The sequence below is a fragment of the Amblyomma mixtum genome, chromosome 3, assembly GCF_055824585.1.
Source record: "Amblyomma mixtum isolate Tamu chromosome 3, ASM5582458v1, whole genome shotgun sequence".
NCBI classification, from domain to species: domain Eukaryota; kingdom Metazoa; phylum Arthropoda; class Arachnida; order Ixodida; family Ixodidae; genus Amblyomma; species Amblyomma mixtum.
The window spans coordinates 123,132,451-123,158,306 of record NC_143014.1 but is presented as its reverse complement, the minus strand read 5'-3'; the positions used below and the strand labels follow the sequence as shown (position 1 = coordinate 123,158,306).

Genomic DNA, 25,856 nt, shown 5'->3' with positions numbered 1-25,856 from the left:
AACTAACCCTGTCCTTTGCCAGTTGCGGCCACCGTATCCCCACAAACTTCTTAATCTCATCCGGCCACCTAACTTACTGCCACCCCAGCTACTCTTGCCTTCTCTTGGAATCCACCCAGTTACCCTTAAGGACCACAGGTTATCTTGCCTTTCCATTACATGCCCTGCCCAAGCCCACTTCCTCTTTATTTCGACTAGGATATCATTAATCCGCGTTTGTTCCCTCACCCGCTCCGCCCACTTCCGATCTCTTAACGGTACATCTATCATTTTCCTTTCCATAGCTCGTTGCGTTGTCCTTCACTTAAGCTGAACCCTCTTTGTTAGCCTCCACGTTTCTGCCCCATAGGTGAGTACCGGTAAGATAGTTGTTGTAGACTTTTCTCTTGAGGGATATTCGCGAACTGCAATTCATGATCTGAGAGAACCTGCCATATGCGCTCCACCCCATTCTTATTCTTCTATGACCCGGATCAGCTGTCACTACCTGCCCTAAATAGACATTCTCTTACTACTACCAGAACCTCGCCACCAATTGCGAACTGCTGTTCTCTTGCAAGACTTGAATATTACTTTGGTTTTCTGCATGTTAATTTTCAGCCCCACCGATCTGCTCTGCCTGTCTAACTCATTGATCATGCTTTGCAGTTCATGTCCTGAGTGACTTAGCAAGGCAATGTCATCGGCGAATCGCAGATTACTTAGGTATTCTCCATTAACTCTTATCCCTAACTGTTCCCATTTCAGGCCCCGGAATGCCTCCTGTAAACAGGCGGTGAAGAGTAAAGGAGAGATCGTGTCTCTCTGCCTGACACCTTTCCTTATCGGAATTTTATTGCTGACTTTATGGAGAACTATGGTAGCTGTGCAATCGTTATAAATATGTTCCAATATTTTCACGTAACACTCTTCTACACCCCGATTCCGCACTGACTGCTGAGGTTTCTACTGAGTTTAATGCTTTCTCAGAATCAATGAACGCTATACATGTATATAGAGGCTGATTATATTCTGCGCATTTCTCTATCACCTGATTGATAGCGTGAATATCATCTATTGTCGAGTATCCTTTGCGAAAACCTGCCTGGTCATTTGGTTGATTGAAGTCTAAGGTTGCCCTGCCCTATTAGCGATTACGTTCGTAAATACCTTGTATATAACATACAATAAGCTGAGCGGTCTAATTCTTCGTCTGACGTCTCCTTTCTTACGATATTCTTAATTGAGATCAATTAAGATAATGTTAGCGTTTTCCCAAGCTCTAGGTACGCTCGAGGTCTCAAGGAATTGCGTATACAGGGTGGCTAGTTTTTCGAGCACAATCTCTCCTCCATCCTTCAACAATCTGCTGTTATCTGATCCTTACCAACTGATTTCCCCATATGCATTGCTCCTAAGGCTTTCTTTACTTCTTCCTTCGTTACTGGCGGGATGTCCCATTGCTGTGCTCTACTGCCTCTCTCAGTAACATTCTAATTGCAATCGCTACTGTATAGATTTCTGTAGAACTCTTCGGCCACTTTAAGTATCTTTCCATATTGCTAATGACATTGCCCTCTTTGTCTGTATCTCATACATCTGGTTTTTACCTATGCCTAGTTTTCTCTTCGCTGGTTTTAGGCTACCTCCGCTCTTTAGAGCATGCTCGATTTTCTCCATGTTAAACTTCCTGATGGCGGCTACCTTGCGTTTATGTATTAACTTCGACAGCTCTACTAGCTCTATTCTATCTATGGAGTTAGACGTCCTCATGCATTGCCCTTCCTTAATCAGATCTTTTGTCTCCCGAGAGCTTCCCGGTACCCTGTCGAACCATCCTACCGCGTACTTCCACGGCGCACTCCGCAATGATATCTGTGAGACGATCGTTCATTGTTTCAACATTAAGGTCGTCATCTTCAGTTAAAGCGGGAAATTTGTTTTGCAGCAGAATCCTGAATTCCTCTACTTTCCCCCTTAATGCTAACGCGTTAGACTTCCGCTTCACTAATTTCCTCCGTTCCCTTTTCAATTCTAAGCTAATACGAGACATTACCATTCTGTGGTCGCTACAACGGACCTTTCCTAGGACCTCCACATCCTCTACGATGAGCGCACAGCATAAAGTCTCATTTTTAGTCTCACCATTGGGGCTCTTCCACATCCACTTCCTGTTGGCTCGTTTGCGGAAAAATGTATTCATGATCCGTAAATTATTTCTATCTGCGAACTGTACTAATAACTCCCCCCTGCTATTCCTAGAACTTATGCCATAGTCACCTACCGCCTCGTCTCCAGCTTGCTTCTTGCCTACCTTCGCATTGAAGTCGCCCATCAGTACAGTGTATAGACCGTTTACAGCGCGCAGTTCTACCGTTTGAGACCAGATGGCGCCACACGTGCGCTCGGAACACGGCACCATTACTTGCCTCGTAAGTCGCCGGCGTGTATGCCTCGACGCAGCAGTGGAAATACCGCGGGTGGTTGCCGAATGTGTTCTTTCTACGATGTGAAAAGGCAGAGGAAACACGTGCTGTGTTGTGGATCGCAAGAATTGCGACAGAGAGTTAAAGGTGTGGGATATGTGGCCGTTTGCGAGCTTCACGGAACCGAACTGCACAAGGAGGTAATGCCAATGTTCACGCCCGTTCGACACGCACCGTTTCCGAACTGGCGAACGCAACAAACACGTTCGCCAGTGCTAGATAGCTAATAAAGAAAGGTTTTGATCTTGGAAAACCTGCGAGGGTAAGTGCACAACACAGCCACATGAAGAAGCTGTTCCGCCACCGAAACCATGACGGCGTGCTCTCAGTTGTTGTGCACTGTGCTAAGACCCCATTGATCGTAAGTGATGGTGTGTGGCCATTAGTAAAAGGAGCGCCCGAAGCCGAATTAGGAACGAAAAAAAAAAGACGGCTTGCGCTCCTACATGCTGCTGCTCTTTATTATGCACCGCACTGCCGTGCGAGCCGAAAACGCTTACCGTCAGTCAGTGTATTCACGCCGTCTTGGCGCTACTGTTCAATTTCGCTCCAAGTAGCGCGGTTTCCGTGAACCGTATTCGGATTACAGCATTTGGTTTATGGCTGCTGTGCTGGGCGGTTGTCACTTGATCGTGGTCCATACGAGACAGTCACTAAAAGTGACTCCGCACGATCAGAGTTTAAGCTGATTAATTACAACCAAAGAGACCACGAGCATTTCCATGTCCGCATATCGAGCGTCGAGCGTACCAAAATTTTTTATATGAGGCTGACGTTATTGTGAAATTCGTCTAGCATGAACGCGTTGCCATGCGCGCGTTATATAACAATTGCGGAATCCTTCGAAATGATTGCACGCCAGCTTGTGACGGCTGCTTGATACATGGTACTGCTACCATGATAGTCAACCTTTGTGTGTCTATTTATATTTGTCGCCTTTCTATGTTTACCCAACCAGTAGGAAATATTTCAGGTTTCCTAAGCACCGTTAACAGGTTGTGAACAAATGCATACGATGTGCATGTGAGCGTTTTACAGCAGTGTCTGCATGCAGGTACACGATAGGACAACGACCTGTAAGGCCGCAGGAACATTCAACCTTGCCGTTTTATATAATAATAATAAAAAAACATTAAGCAGAGCGCTCAGCGCATGCAAAGACAAGCATTCAGGCGATCCGTCCGTTGGCTCGAAGAGGCGGAGAGCTCAGCGGCTCTACGCGACATGAAGTCCTATCGCGTTTTCACGCCTGAAGTGATCAAATTAGGGTTCTCACATGTCCTTCCAAGCTTTGGCCAAACTATAGTGTCGTCTTCCCTCTCCTTTACAACCGTATCAGCCGAAACACTGCCTGTCGGAACCGAATCGTCCGACGCAGCAGCCTTCGCGACGAGGCTCGCGCCGAGCGGTCAGGAGGCGAGTAATGGCGGCGTGATCACGTGATCAAAGATGGCAGCCCCCATGATACGGCGCTGTAAAGCGTCTATACTGTGATTTTACTTTGGTCATTGCCGATTCCACGTCTTCATAGAAGGTTTCAGCTGTCCGTTCATCATGGCTTGATGTAGGCGCGTAGGCCCGCACCACCTTCAGCTGGTACCTCTTATTAAGCCTAATTACGATAGCTGCCACCCTCTTGTTAATACTATAAGACTCCTCTATGTTTCCAGCTATATCCCGATTGATGAGGAATCCCACAATGAGTGCTCGTCTGTCTGCTAATCGACGATAGCACAGTACGTGCCTGCCCTTTAGGACTGTATACGCCTCATCTGTCCTAACCTATAACATCCCATTTAAAACTAGCCTCACTGGATAAGGTTCTTGCGTTAAACGTTGCTAGGTTCAGTTTCCAATGGTGGCCTGTTCGGAGCCAGTGATTCTTAGCACCCTCCGCTGCGTCACAGGTCTGGCCGCCGCCTTGGTCAGTTGCTCCGCAGCCGCTGGGGACTGATGGCCAAGGGTTAATCGGGTCGTTCATAGAAGGTTGCGGCCGAGCACTACATCAGGCTGGCCAAATCCTCCTCTGGTGAGGAAGTGCATTGTCGGTTCTAGTCACCGAGATCGGGCCGCACTCAGGCCTGGTTGTACAATTCCATCGACACACAGTGTCCTCTTTCTACGAGCTGCTACCCTCGGCAAAATCAAGTTGTCTCCGCGCACTCGCCGGTGCAGGATGGCCTTCGGCGCGGTAAGCGCAGCGAACTATGACCATGCGCCACGCCTACCCTACCGCGACACCAAAACCCATGATCGGTTGCACCTTGCAGCCAAACAACGCGGCTTGGAAGCTCGTTTCATTCGGCGCAATGCAACAGGCGAGCGAAGGTTACAGGCTGTGGCACAAAGTTTAAAGTATGGGAACGAAAATGAGAAGTTTATTCAGTTGCATTGAAAATAACAAAAAGCGGCGGATAGGTCTTGCCACAAAGGGGGGGGGGGGGAGGATTAAATAAATGGTGGAGTCTTGTCATGCCGTCTGGGTAGAAGGCACCAATATGAGACAGTTTGCGCCCCCGAGCTTAGGCCTGTACGGCGGCTATTAGCACCTCCCCCTCTGTGCATGCCTATGGGCATAACCAGCGGTGCAAAAACAAAGCGGCCCGAGAGCTTCAGCAGAAGGGGACTAACATAGATCGTGGCAAACAAAAGGATTCCGACGACTTGCGCGTACGCCAGCCTACGCTCACGCAATGCGGAACAGACTTGAAAACCGTATTCGTCGACGTAGTTAAGGATCTGCCGACACAAAGGCGTGAAAGTTGCAATTACGAGCAGCACATTTTAAAAAGCCTCGGCGGACTCGAGGGTTCACTGCGGGCATTTGGTGCGCCCGGAGGCTTAAAATTCCTCGCCGTCTTCAGCAGCATCGACGGAGTCGGCGCCAACTTCTTCGTAGTCCTTTTCCAGAGCTGCCATATCCTCCCGGGCCTCTGCGAACTCTCCTTCCTCCATTCCCTCGCCGACATACCAGTGGACAAAAGCACGCTTGGCGTACATTAAATCAAACTTGTGGTTGAGCCTGCCCCAGGCTTCTGCGATGGCGGTGGTGTTTGACAGCATGCACACTGCGCGGGGAACCTTGGCCAGGTCTCCGCCTGGAACCACTGTCGGCGGCTGGTAGTTGATGCCCACCTGAAAAAGAATGCTGCACGCTGTCTGCCCCGCCACGCAACACATGCGCGCATTGCACCTGGCATCTGTGCAGGCTACAGGCTGTCGACACAAGCACATGCCATAAGGCTTCCCGAAGGTTTAGTCTTAGAACAGGGAAAACAAGACAAGGACGCAGAAGCAGACATACATACAGCGCCCATATGTACAGGCGCGGCCATAAGTAAACGGAGCACGCTATTGCGTTCCAAGTGCAATCACGCTTTCTCCATTGGTAATGAAGAAGTGTTTGTCTACAAGAAAGCCCACCAACCTCCTCAGTATGCGCGTACCACTTCTGGAAATTTCAATTAGGTGACGCGTGAAAAATATTCGAAGACAGTTGCGTGCTCCGTTTACTTTTGTCCGCGCCTGTACGTCTGCTCCTGCGTCTATGTCTCGTTCCCGCTATTTTGAGACAACCACCAACTCGCGCAAGTTTCTCAAATTGCTTTCCGAACGATTAACGCACTGAAGGCGCCCAGTGGATATTGCGACTGCGTTAATGACAAAGAAATCTCAATGTAGTCCATTTGCCGTAGGTACGGGAAAAGCAAAAATTAAGCAATTAATGGTGCCGGGCGTTGGGGTGAGGCGCAGTTGGGCGCACTTTTGAACGAGACCTCCAGAACAGATCGTTTTAACTGGTGCTAACTCAAGCAGAAGCTAGAAAATCGCTTGAGAAGCACGCCCCGTGCCTTTCGTGCCCTTCCAAGCTAACCAATATAACAAAAGGAAATAGCAAAGTAACTTCCGTTGTAGCCGTGCCGTGTATCCGTCACCTTCCCACTCTAAGTGCAGCCCATGCAGCTTGCGCCACCTGCGTTACGCAAACCTGCGACTTCTAAAACTTCCGCACTCAACTCCACGCGCCCCCTTCCGATAAAAACGCAGTTACAACAATAAGATGCAATCAGATTTGCCGGGTTAATTGCTTCATACTGATGAAGGGTGCAACTGCTCGAAAGGGTTGCCCTAACCCTTTCGCGCAGTTATACCCTTCAACAAACAGAACACCAAGGAGAAAGAAGCCGAAGCAGCGCTCAGCTTTTTACCTTGGCCACTCCCCCGTAGTGGGTATGTGCCATTCTACTCGAGGCCAACCAACCAACCAACCAAAATGCAGTGGAGTGCTGTGGAATAAATTCGACCTCATGGGATTGTTTAATGGCCGGCGTATCACATAGGCGGGACTAAAAATGCAAGTAATTTACATTTGTCATCGCAGAAGTACATTAATTGCTCAGAGTATTGCAAAAAATTCTTCGGATATATTTATCGATGCAAGGTCAATGTTCCAGCCTCCAGAGATGGACGAGGCCTGCTGAAACGCAACTCTCTGCAAAAGGCAACTTGAACGGCAAAATAGCCTGACATTTCGATGGTCGTATTGCATTTTGCTATTAATTTATGATGTGCGCCCGAGCACTTCAGCGCACTTTCACCGTTAGGCATCCGGGCAGTATGATAACTGCGAGACGTTAATCATGCGGCAAAGCGATTCTCAAATCTACCAGTTTTTACACGTCTGAAATGCAGAGATTGGTTGACCGAATTTCCCCAGGCTGGGTACTACAGGGTTACACCTGCACCTAAATATCGATGGAGGGGCATTTTCGTGTTGATCGTAATGCGGCCGCCTCGCACCCACGAACCCGTGTTCAGCAGCCGAACACTAGCCAGTAGGCTACCAGGGCAGAGAAAACGGCGAGACAAACCTTGAAGCCTGTGGGACACCAGTCGACAAACTGAATGCTGCGCTTCGATTTAATGGCGGCAATCGCTGCGTTGACATCCTTGGGGACGACGTCGCCCCGGTAGAGCATACAGCAGGCCATGTACTTCCCACGACGAGGGTCACATTTGACCATCTGGTTAGCTGGCTCGAAGCAAGAGCTGGTGATCTCTGCGACAGTCAACTGCTCGTGGTGTGCCTTCTCCGCCGAGATGACCGGTGAGTAAGTTACCAGCGGGAAGTGGATTCTGGAAAGACGGGAATGAAGAACAGCAGTTATCGCTCGGTGAGTGCACAAGTACATGGGGACACAAGTACGTAAGTGAAAGGGAGCACGGCAGCGAGTGGCCTCCACCCGTGCCTGCTGCGCATGCGCCTTTGCCGCCGACTCTAGCCAGCTCTCGGCGGCAGCGCTTCGCGACGCGCGGAGGCTACTTGCTGCCGTGTCCCTCTTCATATTGCCGCTACCTGTATAGTCCTTAAAAAGGCCATCACGCGGCTCGAGCTCCCAATCTGAAACCCTCCCCCGCTCCGGTACGGAGACATGCACACTAATCTCGGCTCCAGCTCTACAGCTGCGGAGAAATTCTTCAATGATGCAGAACGATGCGCCCTCTCCCTCACACCCATGCACCCCAAATCGCACAGGCGGAGTGGGGGACTGCCAACCTTTCGCCAAAGATCCAGAGAATTCGGAAGAGGCCAACAGGTGGCGGTAGACTCGAGCCAATCGCCGCGCACGAGGACTGCGCGCAGGTTCTTGCACATGCTAGTTCCCCAAGTGATCGAAATTTCGGAGCCCACCACTACGGAAGTTGTCTACCTTCGCCTACCTTCCTAACTCCTACCTTCTCCCTTCCATTGCGGCGCGGTTGAGGTGCCCACCGAGAAGTGACAGTTAACGCACCACTTCCTGTCCTCAAAAAACAATTTTTTTTTTCTACCGTATCCCTGTCTCAGCACAGCAAACGAGTTTTCTGAACGACGATGTAGGCTTAAAACAAGGTAAGCGGTCTGCGCAGGCTACATTTCGGGAATACATAGCCGGATGTTGAGGTGATGTGCCAACGGCGCGCACCCCGATCCGAGTTGGCGGAGCCTGCAGCCGCCGCAGCGACCGCTAGATGTGCTGCGATGGCAGGCTCTCGACATTTACAAGGTTTCCCTTTATTTCATGAAGAGTTGGCAAATACGGTACGTGAAATGTACAAAAAGTGCCAGAAGTAAGCCGCGACGGCATCGGGAGCGGGCTCGCAGCCGAGCGGCGGCGCAGCGGTCGCCGGTACTGGTTGCTGCTTCAGCCTGCGCTGTCGTCCTCGTTCCTTGGATGATAAGCAGGTAGGATGTGCGGCGAGCAATTTCGCACCTGTGGAGTGCTGTTATTCCGAACGAGGACGCAGGCTTACGTCAGCTATACTCGGGGACAGCTTTCTGTGGCTGTGCAGCGGAAGCTACGAGCGCGCGCCGCCAGATTAAACGCCTATCTCTCTCTCTCCCTCCATCGTGAGCGCGTGATTAGAGCACGCTTAAGAAGTCGATTCCGCACAGACAGGACTGCCATTATGCGCCAGCCGGCAGACAAGAGCTTGTAGGAGGTTCTTTACCTTGGGTAAGGCACGAGGTTGGTCTGGAACTCCGTAAGGTCCACATTCAGAGCTCCATCAAAGCGAAGGGAGGCAGTGATGGAGGATACAATTTGGCTGATGAGGCGATTCAGGTTGGAATACGTCGGGCGGTCGATGTCGAGGTTCCGTCGACAGATGTCGTAAATGGCCTCATTGTCCACCATGAAGGAACAGTCAGAGTGCTCGAGTGTGGTGTGAGTCGTCAGAATGGAGTTGTACGGCTCCACTACCGCTGTTGCCACCTGCAGAAGAGTGGCGATCATAAAGAAATCGTGAGCTGTGAGAACACTCAAATCAGACAAATCGTGGATTAAAGTCTGCTCTTGAGGCTCCGCAACTTTACAAATGAAAGGTGCTGATATTTAACTTGACAAGGAATTAGTTTGGTTTGGTTTATGGGGTTTAACGTCCCAAAGCGACTCAGGCTATGAGAGACGCCGTAGTGGAGGGCTCCGGAAATTTCGACCACCTGGGGTTCTTTAACGTGCACTGACATCGAACAGTACACGGGCCTCTAGAATTTCTCCTCCAAAGAAATTCTTGCCGCCGCGGCCGGGATCGAACCCGCGTCTTTCGGAACAGCAGCCGAGCACCATAACCGCTGAGCCACCGCGGCGACAAGGAATTATGACTACGAACAGGTATACCCAAAGATGGTCTGAAGGCGGCGTCCTGGCCACAGTGTCAGAGCATCCATCCTCTGGTGGACTAGCTACGCTCGAAGTGCCGTCTCACGAGACAGTATGATCAGTAGGGGACCGCATTCAAAATGGGCCATCCAACAACTCAGTGAAAACTAAATGAGCACCTGCAGTACAACAGTAGTGCCGACCCGCACTTGAGATTTCCGCTCATCTGTGTGGTTCCGAACTTCGGGGCTTGCGAGCGGGCAACTTTACCTGGGGTGCAGGGTAGACCGAGAACTCGAGCTTGGATTTTTTGCCATAGTCCACGGACAGACGCTGCATGAGCAGCGAAGTGAAGCCGGAACCAGTGCCCCCGCCAAAGCTGTGAAAGACGAGGAAACCTTGCAGGCCCGAGCACTGCTCAGCCAACTTGCGAATGCGGTCGAGCACCAGGTCCACGATTTCCTTCCCAATGGTGTAGTGGCCTCTCGCGTAGTTGTTGGCAGCATCTTCCTTGCCTGCAAGAAAATTACAGGGGAGCGAACGACGCGAGGGAGGTAAACAACGCCGGCCCACCACGACGCAAGGTTGAACCGCCGAGTTGAGCACTGATTAGCGTCTACGCACGGTGAGGTTTCCCTGACAACATAACTTAGCGCAACGCACAAGCAAGGGGGAGGATTACAACAGTTGCCATGCGGAAACCGGCACAAGGCGGGTCATAGGCCGACAGAACGCAGGCATGAGTCTAGATAACTTTTTTCTTGCGACAGCCGTGCAGTCCGAATCGATTTACTTCCACAGCTTCGATCGAAACGAGACGGCCACGAAACACGACACCGCAAAACCGGTGCCACCAGCGCCGGGCGTTAGGCGCGCACAAGCCGGGAAATGCTTGCTGTTGCTGTCTCAACAGGTTAGCGCAATCGATCGCGGTTTGCGAAGTCACGCGACTTTCCAGGAAATGGACTCGACGGGCGTTGCATCGATCCGGGTCGGACGACTACTACCTAATACGAATCGGTGTCTGCATTTTAACACGCGCTGGCGTTTCGGTTCCGGTGCTGAAACCAACAGCTTTCAGCAGGAGACTTGGCACCGTCAGCCGAGTCGGACTTTTAGCACAGCGCGTACCGCCACCGCTACCGCTGCGACGTACGCGTTGGGCTTGACCTGAAATGTCCAAACCTGGTCAGGGGCGCTGAACACTGCGCCCTGTTCACCAATGCCCATCGCTTAGAAGGAAGTTAGCGCAAACAGAGGACGAACCCAAACGCCACATCCAAAGGACAGAGGAGTGTATACAGGGGTCCATACGGTGCGCACCTTGTGTATGCGGTGCAAAGGAGTGTGGAGAGGAGTATGTGTGGGGGGGTAGTGATTAATTATAAAGCCTCGCAAGGGCACATTACTTATGCATTTAATCGATTTCTCTGAATACCTCCTGTCAGAAAGTGGCGAATAGTAGTGGAGAGATCGTGTTTCCAAACTGGCACCGTTTCTTATTTGGATTTTATCACTTTCTTTGAGAACTATGGTCGCTGTGCAGCCGCTACGTTTTCCAGTACCTCTACATGTGCCGCTTTACGCCCTGATTCCACTATGCCTGCACGACTGCTGAAGTTTCGATTGAGTCAAGTATTTGCTCCGAATCTATGAAGGCTAAATATATGGTTGATTATATTTTGCACATTTCTCTGCCACCCGACTGATTCTGTAATAATGGCCAATTGTCAAGTAACCTTTACGGAAGCCAGCCTGGCCCTTTGGTTGACTGCAGTACTAATTCATTTAGCGATTACCTTGGCAAACACCGTTTAGGCAACAAGCAGTACAAATGATCGGTCTGCATTTTTTTAAGTTCTTCACGTCCCCTTTCTGCTCAATTAGCATGATGTTAGGGTTATTCCGAGATTGCGGTACACTCTATAGGTCCTGAAGATATTCCTACCGTCCTCCATTAGATCTGCAGTTACCCGATCCTCACCAGCCGTGTTACCACTTTGCATTGGCTTTTGCCTCTTGCTCTTTCGTTACCGGCAGAATGTCCAGTTCCTCCACACCACTGCCTCGGTCATTAGCGTATCGATTCGACTACCGTACAGATCTGTAGAAATCCTCGGCTACCTTAACTATCTTCTACAGTCTAGGGCTGCCACGAATTTTGCGATGGGGAGCAAGGTTTCAAAACGAAAAGTGCCTAAGGAGAAAACATGCATTATGCTTTTGCACGCAAAGGAAATACTTATGCTCTCCCTTTAATGACGTTGTTGCGACCAACTTCCGGCAAGTTACGTCATAATGACGGGGCATTAATTGCAAAAGAATTTTGCTGCATGTATGTAGACCATGATCGGTAACTTATCCGTCCAATATTTTGATATAACAGAGCAAATCTGCAACAGTAGTATCTTAGCTAGGACAGTTCTGTCAATTTTATCTATGGGGTCACAAGCTTTCATGCATGCTTTGGCGTTTCTTAAACACATCTTTCGTCTCCATGAGAGAACTTGTCAGAATTCTGTCAAGCTACTGCGCACTCAGTAATGGTACTTGCAAAATTATCATTCATCTCATGAACGCTGACGTCACCGTCCTCTGTTAAAGCCATATCTGTCCTGCTACGAGATCCCGAATTCCTCTGCTTTCCCTCTTAGCGCTAGCCGCGATGCTGTTGGTAATTACAGACCCTCTAACCCTTATCCACAGTTTGACCACTTCAGGTTGATTGAACCATTTAAAGCTTGTACTTGTACAAAGCATGTCTGGTGTCGAGACGGGCCCACTGTGCCGGTCTGGACACCAGAGATGCTTTGTCAGATGGAGACCTCACGCAGAGTGGCACGGGTCAGAACTCTGAGGAGTCTTTTGCTCACGACAGTACAGTGCTGCGGAAGCAAACGCCAAGGAGTTACGAATATAATTGAAAGTGGACAAAATTTGGTTTGGTAAGCTTTTTAAAGGTGCCACCCTTCGTTTATAACTTGCTTTTGAATATTGCTGTAAGCATCGCACAGCGACAAAACGAGCGGGCGAGGTTAATTCTGTTCGAGGTTAATTGATGTTGAAAATTCGATTTGCAAGGGATTTTCTGGGCTTCAGAAATAGCGTCCGCGTTTTATCTGCCTCCAGATTTCGAGAATAAAACTTGAGAACAAAGGGCCTGGAATGAGTCGTGTCAAGTCGAGCTGTATGTTGCAAGCACAAAGTTATGACGCCGTGCGGTACGGTCAAAAGCAGAGTCAACGCGCACGGACCGCAACACAGCCGTACTCTGCGTGGTCAAGCCTGTAATGCGGAGAACACGACAGGTTACATAACACCGTGTTGCCACGTCGGAATACTTCCATGCATGCATGGCTAATTCTGCCAGGGTGAAATAAAAGCACAAAATATGAAGGAAGACACAGCGTCGTCCCGCATGCAGTTACGTCGGTTTTTGCGCTTTTCACGCTTACAATGCGCACCAGCAGGAGCAATGTCAGTCAACTTTGACTACGCTCGCGCTACGAGAGCTTAGCTCGGACAAAAGAGGAAGCACGCCAAGCATCGTGCGGCGAAACACGCGACAGCCGCAGTAATGGGCTCCGCGGAGTCGCGAGACTGCTAAAATCAAGAAATAGAAGGGGAGGCGGGAATGCCTGTAGCCACGCAACGCTTATCGGGATACAGCCGGGCAGCTGTGCGCTGTCTACCAACTGAACAGGGCTGGATTCTGGCCGAGCGCGTCAAGACTTCCAGCAAACAATGCAAGAATGCACAAGTGCACACGCGAACGCGAGCGGACCATAGCTGCGCCGGAGGGTACCGTGCGGAAAGCGGCGCAGCAGCGGTTTCGCGAGGCGTCGAAGCCCCATGGAGCGCTGCTCTGCGCGAATGGGCAAAACGCCGGGCGCCCAAAATAAGCTTCCGTGAGCAGACGCCATGTTTAGAACGGCAAATGCAGTACGACTGCACAAGGAGAAAACGGGCTCGACACTACGCCGAAGACAACTTTCCCCGGACTGATCTATCGACGATGATGCGACTAATTGCAGAAGAGCAGCCATGGCCACAGTGGCATGGCTAACGCGTTTTGCAACGATAGCCGTTTGTGCCACAGTCCCCGGGTGTAGCAGTGTGGTCTGCACACAGCGCAGGAGAGTGCGAGAGGTTAGGACACCGAGAAGCCCAGCGAAAGGTAGGGCGCGGGAAAGGGGCAGTGGCGCAGCATAGAGCGGAGAGAGGGAAAGGGCTGCACGGCAGAGGCACAGCTGCAGCGTGACGAGAGGGAAAGGTTGTGCAGAGAGAAAGGGCACAAAAACGGGTGCCGACCAGTTAAGTATACGCCGAATCACCGTGCCATCGTGGCGTCAAAACGCACTAACGCCGCACATCACAATGGCGTCGCGCACCACTGATACATGCGCCGGTGGCAGAGAGACTTCAGCACGAACGTCGACGCAACAGCACAAGGATGATCAAACAACTGGCACGCGTATGGCGTAGCGGCTTCTGAAAAATTGAGAAACGTTGACGCCGTGCTACGTAATGAGTAGAATCAACGATAGCTGCTACGCAGTGTTATGCGTGTGCCGAGGCGACGTCGCTAAAAGCAATGCACATCACATGCGTAGCGTACCAATGTTCACTCCTTCGGACTGCACAAAGTAAGGTCGCAGACCAATTTTCCAAGCATTTCACCCCGGAGAAGATCAGCACCAGGTCAATGAAAAGACTGCAACTACTGGAAACCGGAAGGTGCCCGGCGCCACTGAAGACAGAACCCCGCATCTCTGGCATACAAGGCCAATGCCGAAACCACCGGACCACTGCTGCTGTTCCTGTCCCGCCTACATCTCTTCAAACGAAACTTCCTGCATGCTAGTCACACTCCCTGGGCTCAAAAAGACAGTAGTAATACGGCTTAAAATACAAAAAAATATTTCCGGCCACGGCAGTTGCTGTCGCATATCTTAATGGGATGCAGACAGTTTTTGCGGGGGTCCATTTTTTGCCTTCAATAAAGCCTACGGGCCTAGCAGTTGCGAAAATGAGCTCCAACATCACTATGTACCGTTATAACTACAATCGATTGTGTACTGGCATATTTCGGTCTCGGTCGGCGCCAGCGCTGAAGTGCACCTTGACGTCACAGTCAGCCGAACAACCTAGATTACCAAAATCTGATGTCACTGCAACCTGACGTCAATCGACACGGGCGGATATGCCGAGCGGCTCCTCGGACAGCGTTCAAAATCAAATTATTTTCCACTCAACGCCTGCGACTGAAGCTTGCTAGAAGGCAACTCCTTATGACCATCAAACAAATATCGTTTGTGTGCTTTCGAAATTTTGTGTCTTGTATACCCCTGAGCATCCGAGCTGCGGCCGGCGGGAATAAACGGGCCAGGCAGAGAACAGCGAGGAGTATTGAGCGGAGCAATAGCGAGAAACGACAGATGAGGGCTATGTACTTTTTTACGAAATACAAATGGGCAACAAGTTTGCACCGCTCGCGCGCGAGTGTCCGAAATGTACTTTTCGTACATTTCGTACTGTACATCTGTACTAGAGTTACTGTATATGCGTATACAGTAACTAATCTGTACGAAATGTAACTGCCCTCTATGGCTGCTTTCGGCATCATTTATGATGCGAGCCTACATCCAGGCACCCTAGCATCATTAGAGTTGCAACGGTGCTTGCAGATCGCGTGAACTGCCAGGGCTTATACCAGATGCCCCGGCTAAATGTGACCAAGCTTTTAAGAAAGACTAAGTGCCCTAGCCCAGTGAAACAAAATGAGGGTTGTTTAGAGTCGCGTAGACTAGTCTACAGTATTTTTTCGTTCTTCGAAGTTAATTAGTTAAGCCTAATTAGGCAACTAATTGACTCGAGGAGTAAAGTGCCAATGTAGAAGTTAGTCTCCAAAAACCGCTACCGCGTGTTTCCACCAGGGTACAATTTACGTAGCTTTACTGGCTTTAAAAGAAAGCTATCACGTGACGAGCTGCTGGCTCATCTGTGCCCCAATGCGCACGCAAAGGCTCATCGGGGAAAGCACTTCAGAAAAAACTGACTAAAGACGAGTCTTGGGACGTTGAAGTGGCACCGTTGTCACGTGGTAGCTTTTTATTGCGCGAATTATGGTTTAAGGGCGGTAAAAAACTTCAGGTGAACGGCACCTTGGTGCAAACGTTTCCGTAAGCAGTCTCTGAAAGCGATCTGCGACTTTTCCATTGGCACTGTTCCTAAGGTCAATAATTAAAAAGTTATTTAATTAGGCTAGATAATTAGCTTTGCAGAACGAAAAAATACTGCAGACTAGGTGAAGTGACTACACAACCCTCAGTTGCTTTCACGCGGCTAGGGAATTCCGCGCTTTAAAAGCTTGGCCACATTTAGCTGTGGGACACCTGGTAGACGTGGCGCGCGACGCTGCGTAGTCGAACAATGGCAGCGCCGCCTAAGGAACGACATGCGGCCGTCAGGCTGAAAGAGGACCCAGGCGGCGAGTGCGGCCGCGCATCCGCTCGGCGGCTGAGGACACAAGACGCGCATCCGGAGAAACCAGAGCCGGCCGGAAAAGCCACCGCGCGAACGAAGCCACCGCGCGGTAGCCGAGCTGCACGCGGGATACACGTCGCGCTAGACAGGACCCCCTCCAAGGAAAAAAAAAAGCCTCTTGTATTCTAACGTGAACAAAGACGGGGACATTGTGGACGGGCGTACCTCGAACGAATATGAAATTCCCGTCGAGAGACTCGGGAGTGCTGTAGGCAGCGCCTAATCATGAACACGTGTCACTCCGAAGCATGGTCCTTCCCAGCAGATGAATTAACCGCCAGGTACCGGCATAGAGCGCCGATAAGGTGGGAGGCACACTGCTTGGGCGCTATGAAATAATGCGCCGAGCACGTTCGCTAACCACAGCCCGCGAAATCGGCACCAGCGAGCTTAGTGAACTAAAAACTGAGCACTTCATGCCTCTGACCAGGACAGCCGCCCGCGTGTTCGGCGCTGGAAGCTGCGCCTTTAGCACCAAAGCGGTTGAACTGACGTCAACCATGACGTCATGGAAGCACCTTGTTCGGCAGAGACGCCCATTTCAACTGACTGCCCACATGCACAACTGCAGCTTTGCGTTCTGTCAGACGCTTAGCAGACGCTTTGCTTGTTGGCAGGCACGTGGCCGGAAAGTTGTCGGGAGGAGCTCAAGGCAATATTTGTACTGGGGGAGGAGGAAGGGACTGAGCTACGTGATACGTGCCTGCTTGTTGGCTGTGCCACCCCTTAGTGAGCCAAGACTGGTTTCGGAGCAGCTATGGAGCAGAAATATTTTATAGCAGTAATATTAGCATTTTAAAGCAACAATTATAGTAAATCGATCGTTATCGCGAACGCGCATATTTTGAAACATCGCTTAAGTAGACAGCTTCTCACGTCGCACAATAAGCGACGACAGCCGGGCACCGTGTACTGTAAACTATACCACCTGTAAACTATACCTATACCTGTAAAATTAGGTTCTGGTACCAGAACCGTGCATGCATTGCGCGGCGCAATGCATGCTCGTCACCGCCGCTCAGTACTTATGGAGTATGCAACCCGTGATCCGGAGCAGCTCTGAATCCACGAAGGAGGAAGATATCCGTCGCAGTGCAATGAGAACGCAGGACATCAATTAAAATCGCCCACTGAAATATGAGGACGTGAAAACAGTAGTAGACTTCAAAACTGCGGGAAAAAACGCAACCACGTGAAACCACGTTAACTAAAGATATGAAAATGTATCGAAAAACAGATGATGCAATACTTGGGAGCGGTGACGTCGAGCCAAAGTGGTTGCCATGGCGACGCATGACGTCGCGAAATGACGTCATGTCATGACGTCACAGGAGAGCGCGGCGCGTCGGTGGTGGGTACGCGGTGCACTCGCGCCAACTTTGTTATCGTGACGTCATGCCACCTCATTAAAATGGGGTCACTGACATCTTGGAGGAGCTGTGGCCGGATAAAAAAACCTATAACGCTCGTTTCCTTCCGTTTCCGCTACGGCGCTTCCTCTTACGTCAGTCGTTGCCTCGCCTCACCCGAGTGCGCGTGCTTCTTTCGAGTGTGTGAATGGTGTGCGAGTGTTAGCGCATTTGCCGTTATGGATGGGGCGTCTACATCGTCAGACGGGACGTCTCCACGGTCAAATGAGAGAAAAAGAAAGAGGCAAAGAGTCTAAAGTGAAGCAAAGAGGCGACGAATGTGAAGGAGGCATCAATGCAAAAGCATTGATGCTTCTGCGGGTCGCCGCAGTGTTCTAACGTTTTTGTTAGCACGTGCCGTTGGTTTGCCCCCGAATCTTCTCAACGGAACACGTGGGAAATTTTCAAACGCCGAAGCGTGCTCCGTAATACTTTGGCCGCAGCTGCGCATCATTTAAAAAGTCGAAAAAGTAAACAAGCGCGCCCTATTCTTAGAAGGAGTCGCGTTTTTTTCGGGGGACCGAGCGCCACCCTGTAAGCAAGGCCGCCTAAACGGGCACAATTCACTAATTTTGAGCGTCTGGCGCTATAAATAAGTACAGCAATTGCGCTAAGGAGAAAGAAGTCTGGTAGCACGCAGAAACTTGTCCACTTTGCTTCAGCAACACCAGCCGAAGGCAGCGTCCCCTCTTTCTGTACATGCAAATACTCCCCAATACAATCAGACTTGTTTATTTTCCTAAACTTTGGCTGCTCGTCATTACTACTGTGGGGAAACCACCCGAGGACCCGAGCCACACCACCTCATACGCGCCTTGAGTGAAGGAGCAATTGAAAGAAGGAAGAGGCGCCGTAACGGAGGGAACTGGATTAATTTGTACCACCCGGGATTCTTTAAAGGGCAACTCCGCAGTTTTTTTTTTTCAAAATTGAACAGATTATCACATAACGTTCTTTACAGCTTCTCACCGGCACAAGAAGCAGTTTTTCGAAATACCGAGTAGAAGTATTTTAAAACAAACTCGGCAACCGAAACCGCGTTTTGGATCAACTATGACGTCACGGTTGCTGTACCAAAACTGATCGTGTGCGCTTCGATTAGCTAGCATGGCGACTGTAAGCGACAGCTTGGATCATTATTTGTCTAAAGTGACCGAAAACAAGCGTGAAGTTTTGTCCGACAGCAAATGCAGAGCCAATATCAAGGAACGCGCCAACCTGTGACGTCCCACACGCAAGTTTGCTCGTTGAAATCACCCCGATTGAGGCCACGAAATGGAAAATTGTAAAATTCATTGGCGCTGCAACAAGACGTCGCCCGGCTGCGAAATTTGACAGAAATTACAAGAAAACTCCAGATAACTTACCCCGAAAGTTTCAATAAAATCAGTTGAGGTGCGAAAAACGCCGGAGTTGTCCTTTAACATATGCACCTCCATCGAAACGCGGCCGCCGCGGACCGGAGTTGGATCCGCATGAGAGGGGCACCTCGCGTAAAGAAGAGAGTGCCAGAGTGACAAAAAAGCAGCACTAAGAAAATGGGAGACTGGCGTTGACGGTAGTAGCAGGAGGGGCCGGCACAAAGTGGGTCGAGAACTCTAGGGAGGTCTGTTTTGGTTTAGTATGCATAGGACTTTATAAAAAAAAAAGCGTGCCGGTGCCGACCCATACCAGTGAAATAGAACGGGCTTAACGCAATTAAAAATAAAAGCTCCAAAAAAGAATTTCGCATGAGATAAAAAGAAAACCATCCAGCGCAGCCAGTTGAACGGGATTGGATATCATGTTTTGCGAACAAAACTAATAACAGATTTTTATTATTAACAGATTTATTATTAATAATAGATAATTAGATTTTTATCGTTGGGCTGGCTGTTGACATTAAATTGGTTAGGCCTATATACGGGAGAGGGTGAGGAGCTCTGGCTTCGGGATGTATACTTCTGCCCCTGGTCAGTCCTCCCGAAGATGTTTGTAGAGGGTACGTTGTACCCTTCGTTCGTCCGGCCATTAGAACCGAAGATAATTACTTCCCTTCACCCCTTACGTTTCCTGGTGTTGATTGATCTTCTATCTAGAAAGAGTAATAGATACGACTTCTGGCGTTCTGAACTATGAAGGCTATTGAAGTTATGCTTGCACTTCAGGCATGCAATTAGATTCTATGGCTGGTTGTATTTCAGCTGTCTGGTGTTTTAATTAGTGTAAGCGTTATTGTCATACTGAATGGCGGCGCGAGTGTGACCAACGCCTACATTTAGTGATAAAATCAGGCTGATGGCTTGACGGTGGGAAGAAATGCAGGTTCCAGTGGAAGTTCTTGTTGGGCTGTGGCAAAAACCAGCGCTGCGCTGGGGAGCCCTGATGAGGCTTTGCTGCCTCCAGGTGTGGTGAGAGATTATGGTTTATTTAGTGTAGGTGGACATTTTCTGCGCTGAGTGAAGTCTCATGTATTTAACGTTACGAGTTTAGAATATCGTTAAGAGCGCACCTCCGCTAAACTGACAATAAGGGTTCCTTATTCAAGGGGGATTCACACGACAGACCATTCACCCGCGGACCAAGCGTCGAATGACGTCACATTTCCGCTTCGTGAGGTCCTCGCCTTACCCGCGCAGGAACAGGTGATATATTTCAGGCCTCCGCTGGGCCAGCGTTCGCATATACGACTCAAGCCGAGGCTCTGATGTCAGCGCGTTTGAGTCTGCACAGCAGAGCGAAGGCGAAGGGAGGCGATGCAGGCAGGGCGCAGAACGGGCACCCCTTCAAGCTCGGTGTTTACGGCTGCAAGGGAACAGACGTCGCTCGCGAAACGGGATCCCATCCTGCCATCTGCGCCACGTCATGCGCCGGCAAACGTCGCTCACAGCATGACGGCTCGCATACGCCGGAATAAAGAGCCGGCCTGTTCCCCTTTCCACACGCACACACCGCGTGCCATGCAGTTGTCCAGCGTTCCGTTTTTAACGACGCGCCGCGATACGGCCTGTCGTCCATGCGCACGGGGCCTTGCTCAGAGGCACTGTTGGGAGGTGTACTACAACACTAGCGCTTCGGTTAGACTTAATTGCTGCGCCACTTTCCGGCAGCACCGGCTGGCCAGACAGAAAGCGGCGACCGTTTTCAGTCAGAGGCGTGCTTCGAAGTGTGGCGCTCCAGCAAGGTGGAAACGCCCAAAACCACAAGAGCAGTGAGCCAGGGAACCACGAGTGTTGCATACCATTAGCACCCGACAGTAGTCTCGTGCGATTTGAGGGTTATCGCGTTCATTTCGGCTACAACTGCCCATAAATATTACTTGACAGGCGTGTCGGTCGCGTAGTCGCCAATAAAAATGACGGCGCAGGATAAAAGGATCACTGGGTTGGTCAACCTCGTGTATTACCCTCCTTCACCCTTCCAGCGCATAATAAACTGCATCAGAGCAGTTCTGTGGCTATGTAGTAGAAGCTACGAGGGCGCGGCGCGAGGCTTCCGCAAGTGCGCTCTTATCACGCGCTCATGTGGGAGGGCGTTTAAGCTGACGGCATGCGCTCGTAGCTTCCCCTGCGTAGCCACAGATAGTTGTCCCCGAGTATAGTATAGGCTAATCCTGAAGTGGCCACTCAAATCGTATCAGACTACGCACAAGTCGACTTACAGAGCTCGGCACTGCGCTGTAAAGGGGTAGAAGCCCAGTATACTGCATGAGCACAGGCGTTTGATGCTGCAGCGATTTAGCTCCATATTACCACAGCCATCTTGCATGGCACACGCTCCGCGGTTTTGAGCACATAGTATATCGATTTAGGTTAGCAGTACTAAACTGAAGTTCAGGAAAAAGGGGGTATATACTGTATCTAACCAATATTTACAGTTAAAGACAGGACTTTTCGGAGCCGGTTCGACTCCTTCATAGGGGATCCTTCTCCACCTTCAAACTTCCCCCTCCCCACATTTTCCATCCATTTAAAGTTGCACACCAGACTGCGCACTGTCGTGCCGGAAGGAGCCGAACCGACTCGCCGCTGCCAAACGTCGGGATTTTCAGAATGAAAAAAAAATTACCGACGATTACGTTACTTCCTAATGCGAAATTTGAGCGCAGCAAATAAGCTGTTTCACCTTTTCGATAGATTGAGGCAAAGAAATCGAGCAACACATGTATGCGCTATCACAGAATTTTTTTTTTTATTTTTCACACGTATTCCTTTAACAAAGACTCCACTAACAAACAGTTCTCGCAACTTTCTTTCGTCAAATACAATTTTCGACTAGTGTCTACCGAGATATGCGACACAGTTAATGCGTAATTTCCTTTCCTCAAATACAATTTTCATTTTCTTCATTACGGCCTCTCTTCTTTCACGCCTACGTGAAATAACCGGCGCGTCGGCAACTGAAGAGCACCCCATCCGCCACACAAGAACAGGGGGGGGGGGGGGACCCTTTCCTCCTCTTTCTGCATGGCGGCGACGGTGTTCTATGCAGTCACGTTATCTTGACTCTCTAGCGGCGTCAGCGGCATCCAGCGGTATCAGTCGGTCGCTGCTAGCGCTGGGGGGATGAAAGGGGGCGGAGCTGGTTACGAGGCCGACGACAACGCCGACGACGACGCGAAACCCAGGAACGGACGCCAAAGAGCTGCGCTCTAAAAAATCCGGTTAGAGACAATGTCCCCCTTTATTATATATCCCAACCAGACAGGAACTACAGTTACCTCACCGGGAACCGACTGGGCATGCGCGCGTGGTACGTGCACAGCCAGCGCCCGACGTAACCCGACCGCAGTTACGTTTGACCAATATGGGCGACCAACTCGCTCCTTCACATAGCCCGGCTGCAGTTACGCCGCGCCGCGCACCTGTGGCGCTACTGCCGCTGTGACGTCATATCAGCTGTAGATTGTTTTCTTTCTCTCAGTCGCAACAACAAAAATATAAAAAAATTTCCGAAGACTGAGTAGTCGCGCAGCAGTGGCCGGTATACACGCGTGGCCTGTAGACGCGGCGCACTGCGTTCCTTAGTTGGAGGCGCTGCGCTTTTGCGTTCGCAACCTACCAGGCTTAACCAAAGCTAAGCTCCCGCCAATTTTTATAGTAAATACCGATTCCCTGATTAACGCAACCACAAAAGTGTTTCATCACACGGAGAAAATTTGTATTTAAAAACCTCCCCGCCAGTCGATTCAATCCTGTGATGCCCTTACGGAAAACTACAGGTTGCCACAGTTTTGAACTGAATGGCGGTGTATTGTCGGAAATACGAGACAAATATGTGTCGACGCACGCACTTGACGTTTCGAAAGCTCCGTTTTCGGTAAAGGTGATCCGATTGGAACGCGGCACCCTATCGGTACAAACCGACTTCTATTTGTCCGCAGTGTGTTTTTGGCAGCAGGATGCAAGCGAGACCTCTATCTTCCCGGTGTTCAGCAGAAGTGCTGCAACATCTTAGGTGACACTGCAGAGGATGCGCTCACCAGAGATGAGCTGCTCCGGGTGATAGAGCTGCTTGTGCGAGCCAGTGCGCACCTCGTCGACTACGGTTGGCTCGAGGTCCACGAAGACTGCCCTGGGAATGTGCTTGCCGGCGCCCGTTTGGGCGAAGAAGGTGTTGAAGGCGTCATCCACGCCGCCAGACACCTTGTCGCTGGGAAGCTTGCCGTCAGGCTGGATGCCATGCTCCAAACAGTACAGCTCCCAACAGGCGTTGCCAATCTGTACGCCCGCCTGGCCAATGTGCACGCTGATGCACTCCCTCTGAAATGGACAGGCAGACATACAGTGCGGCTCCGGCCGAGCGGGCCATCAAACAGCAGCAGCGAGTCTCGGTCGAATGTGCAGCGTCGCAAACCGCGCAGAATGTGTGCAGGGGAGCTGCGCCACTCGCACAGAACGAAACTTCCCGGCAGAAATAGCCATTCCCCGTTGGCGGAAGGGGAGCTAATAAAGCAGCCGCGAGTTAGTCGTTCCCCGGACACATCCAGTGAAATTACCGCCCATTATTGAAACGTTAGACGACGGTGACCATCGTGACCTATTCAATTTCAACTTGACAATAAAAGTTATCTTCCTCCTATAGCGGTTGCCTCACGAACTGATCTGTAACATCTCACAACGTCAATAGGCCACGGTACATCCTACATTAAAGGCTCTCAACAGCTAGGCTGCGTGCGCTCGTTGGCATAAAAGCCAATATTAGCGAAGCAAGCGAAACAAAGGACGAAAAGTGCGCCACAGACTTGTCCGTCTGTACTCCAACAAAAAACACGAGTCTTTTTTACGTTGGATGGAACATATTGCATTTCATGCCAACACGCATCGAGTAGTTTCTACGTGCTGGATGGCATATGCAGTACGCGTGCCAGGGACGTGGGAGCACGTGTCGGTGCTGACAGGTTGGGTTGTATTTTGCCTCTAACTGTACCAAATATCGGAGGCGCGCCCCTAGTTGTTGCGACGGCGTATATGTCTCCGACTTAAAAAAAGAGGCACCGGACGAGCATTTAGCAAGAAACTCGAAACCGCGACGAGTTCCAGTCCCTTATACAGCCGAAGCAGTGCGATCAGTATCCGCTCACGTGCTCCTTGCGTATGTCCCCTTGCTAGAGGCCACGCCTGACCAAGCCAGGGATAGGTGCACTTCTAGTAGCGTACATGAAACTGACAAATGCAAACGAAATTCGCCGACACCACATTGACGAAGCTGATTAGACTGGGGTCACAATTGGTAAAATAAAACCAGTAAAACGGCGCGCGAAAGCAGTTGTCTTATGTCAGTTACGAGGTCAGACTCACGAAAACCGAAGGCTTTCGCGCAAGCTACCCAACTCTTATGATTCGTGTGTCGCAGCAGCTGAAGAGGAAGGAAACTAACGATGGGGAAGGTCAATGAACAAACGCAATAGCTAGAGCAGAAAAAGAAAGCCGACGGCGCCGCTAAAGTCTGTAAATAGAACTAGCAGCAGCGCGGCCAACGCCCCTGCAAGAGGCGGAAGGAGGGGGGTGTAGAGCAAAAGGGGGAAGGCAACGCACGACTTCAGCTCAAGCAGTGCTCGAGACGACGGAAGAACAAAACGACTACCGACGATGGTAGCGAAGTCCATTTACGGCGTTTCGGGCTCTTGCACGGACGGGGCGTCTCGAAACGAAACACTCAACGCGCTTCCTCCCTTCCCTCACACGGCGTTCCCGCGATAGCACGGACGCGAAAGGCGAACTTCGCGCCAGACAACTGGCGCTCGTGACGTCACCAGGGCAATCCCCTCTTTTGCTCCCATAACGACAAACAAAAAGCAGCAACAAAAGAATTACGCAGTACGCGGGTAGCGCCCACTGAGTCACCGCCCAGACTCGCCGTCGTCGGCGAAGTAACAGCGGTCAATAAATGAAAGCAGCCGGCGCGCACCTACGCCACGCAGGCAAATTGAGAAGCGCGCCTGGATGAACAGATGAACGACGGGATGGAGCTGAGCTGCGCGCTGCTTCATGGAGAAGCATGCACGCTAGGAGAAAACTAGCAGCAGCAGCTTATTTCAAGGTACGCAACGGCAGAACAAGCGTCATACCAGTCTTCGCTGGGCACCGCCGAACACGTACCCGGCGAGCTCTAGGCAAATAACAACATCAGGAACGTTAAGACGGAGTGGATGAAGAAAAATGAGTTTCTCCAAGCATACGCTACAGTGGGTTCTGGTCAACCGGCGTCGGAAACGACGCAGAGACGCACGGTCATGTTGAGCCACATTTGTCTGCAAAGCACCTCCACAGTTAAGCCAACGAATGATGCTGCTGCGTTACGAACACAGCAAATTAACCTTTTGGCGCAGAAAATTTACGGGACGCACGGCTGCCACACCAGGAACCGGGGTAAACAACTGCATTTTATGAAACGTTACACGAAACTACGGATCGAAGCGACGGCAGTTAGCTGCTAGCACCAGCTACACTTAATTATTTTTCTTACAAGCTAGTTTTCAATTAGGGCCGCTAGGCACTGCGAAACCGCCCATGTCGTTGCGGGCTACAGTCCTGCAACTGACAGCAAACGAAAACGCCTCACCATATCTGCAGCTATTCGCGTTGCTGAACCACGGAGCCTCCACGAACTAAATGTTCCGCGCTCAAATTCGCACCCGCTTTTGTACCGCAAAATTCCTATAATAGGCAATCACGTGGTCATGACGCACCATGATCAGCGTCATTTGATTGGACAAAATTTTTTTGCTCGACGTTGCCAGAGGGTTTAGATATACGGTTGTGCACAGAGAAATTGCGCGTTGGCTACAACACATTTACCACAATCCAATGCAA

The 25,856-nt window shown here is 50.5% G+C and overlaps 1 protein-coding gene across 2 annotated transcripts; it reads right to left on the bottom strand.

Moving 5' to 3' along the window:
• Window positions 1–4,814: 4,814 nt before the first annotated feature.
• Window positions 4,815–25,713, bottom strand: LOC149351677 (tubulin alpha chain). 2 transcript variants are annotated; one of them, XM_089581026.1, is made up of 6 exons: window positions 25,606–25,713; window positions 23,024–23,303; window positions 9,878–10,122; window positions 8,958–9,220; window positions 7,337–7,601; window positions 4,815–5,600 (listed from the first exon to the last, which is right to left on the bottom strand). In XM_089581026.1, exons 1-6 carry the CDS (start codon window positions 25,606–25,608, stop codon window positions 5,307–5,309), a joined length of 1,350 nt encoding a protein of 449 aa, XP_089437152.1. In that variant the 5' UTR covers window positions 25,609–25,713; the 3' UTR covers window positions 4,815–5,306. The 2 variants fall into 2 exon arrangements, with proteins under 2 accessions (XP_089437152.1, XP_089437153.1); XM_089581027.1 differs by lacking the exon at window positions 23,024–23,303 and having other exon boundaries at window positions 25,606–25,631.
• Between the last annotated feature and the right edge of the window lie 143 nt (window positions 25,714–25,856).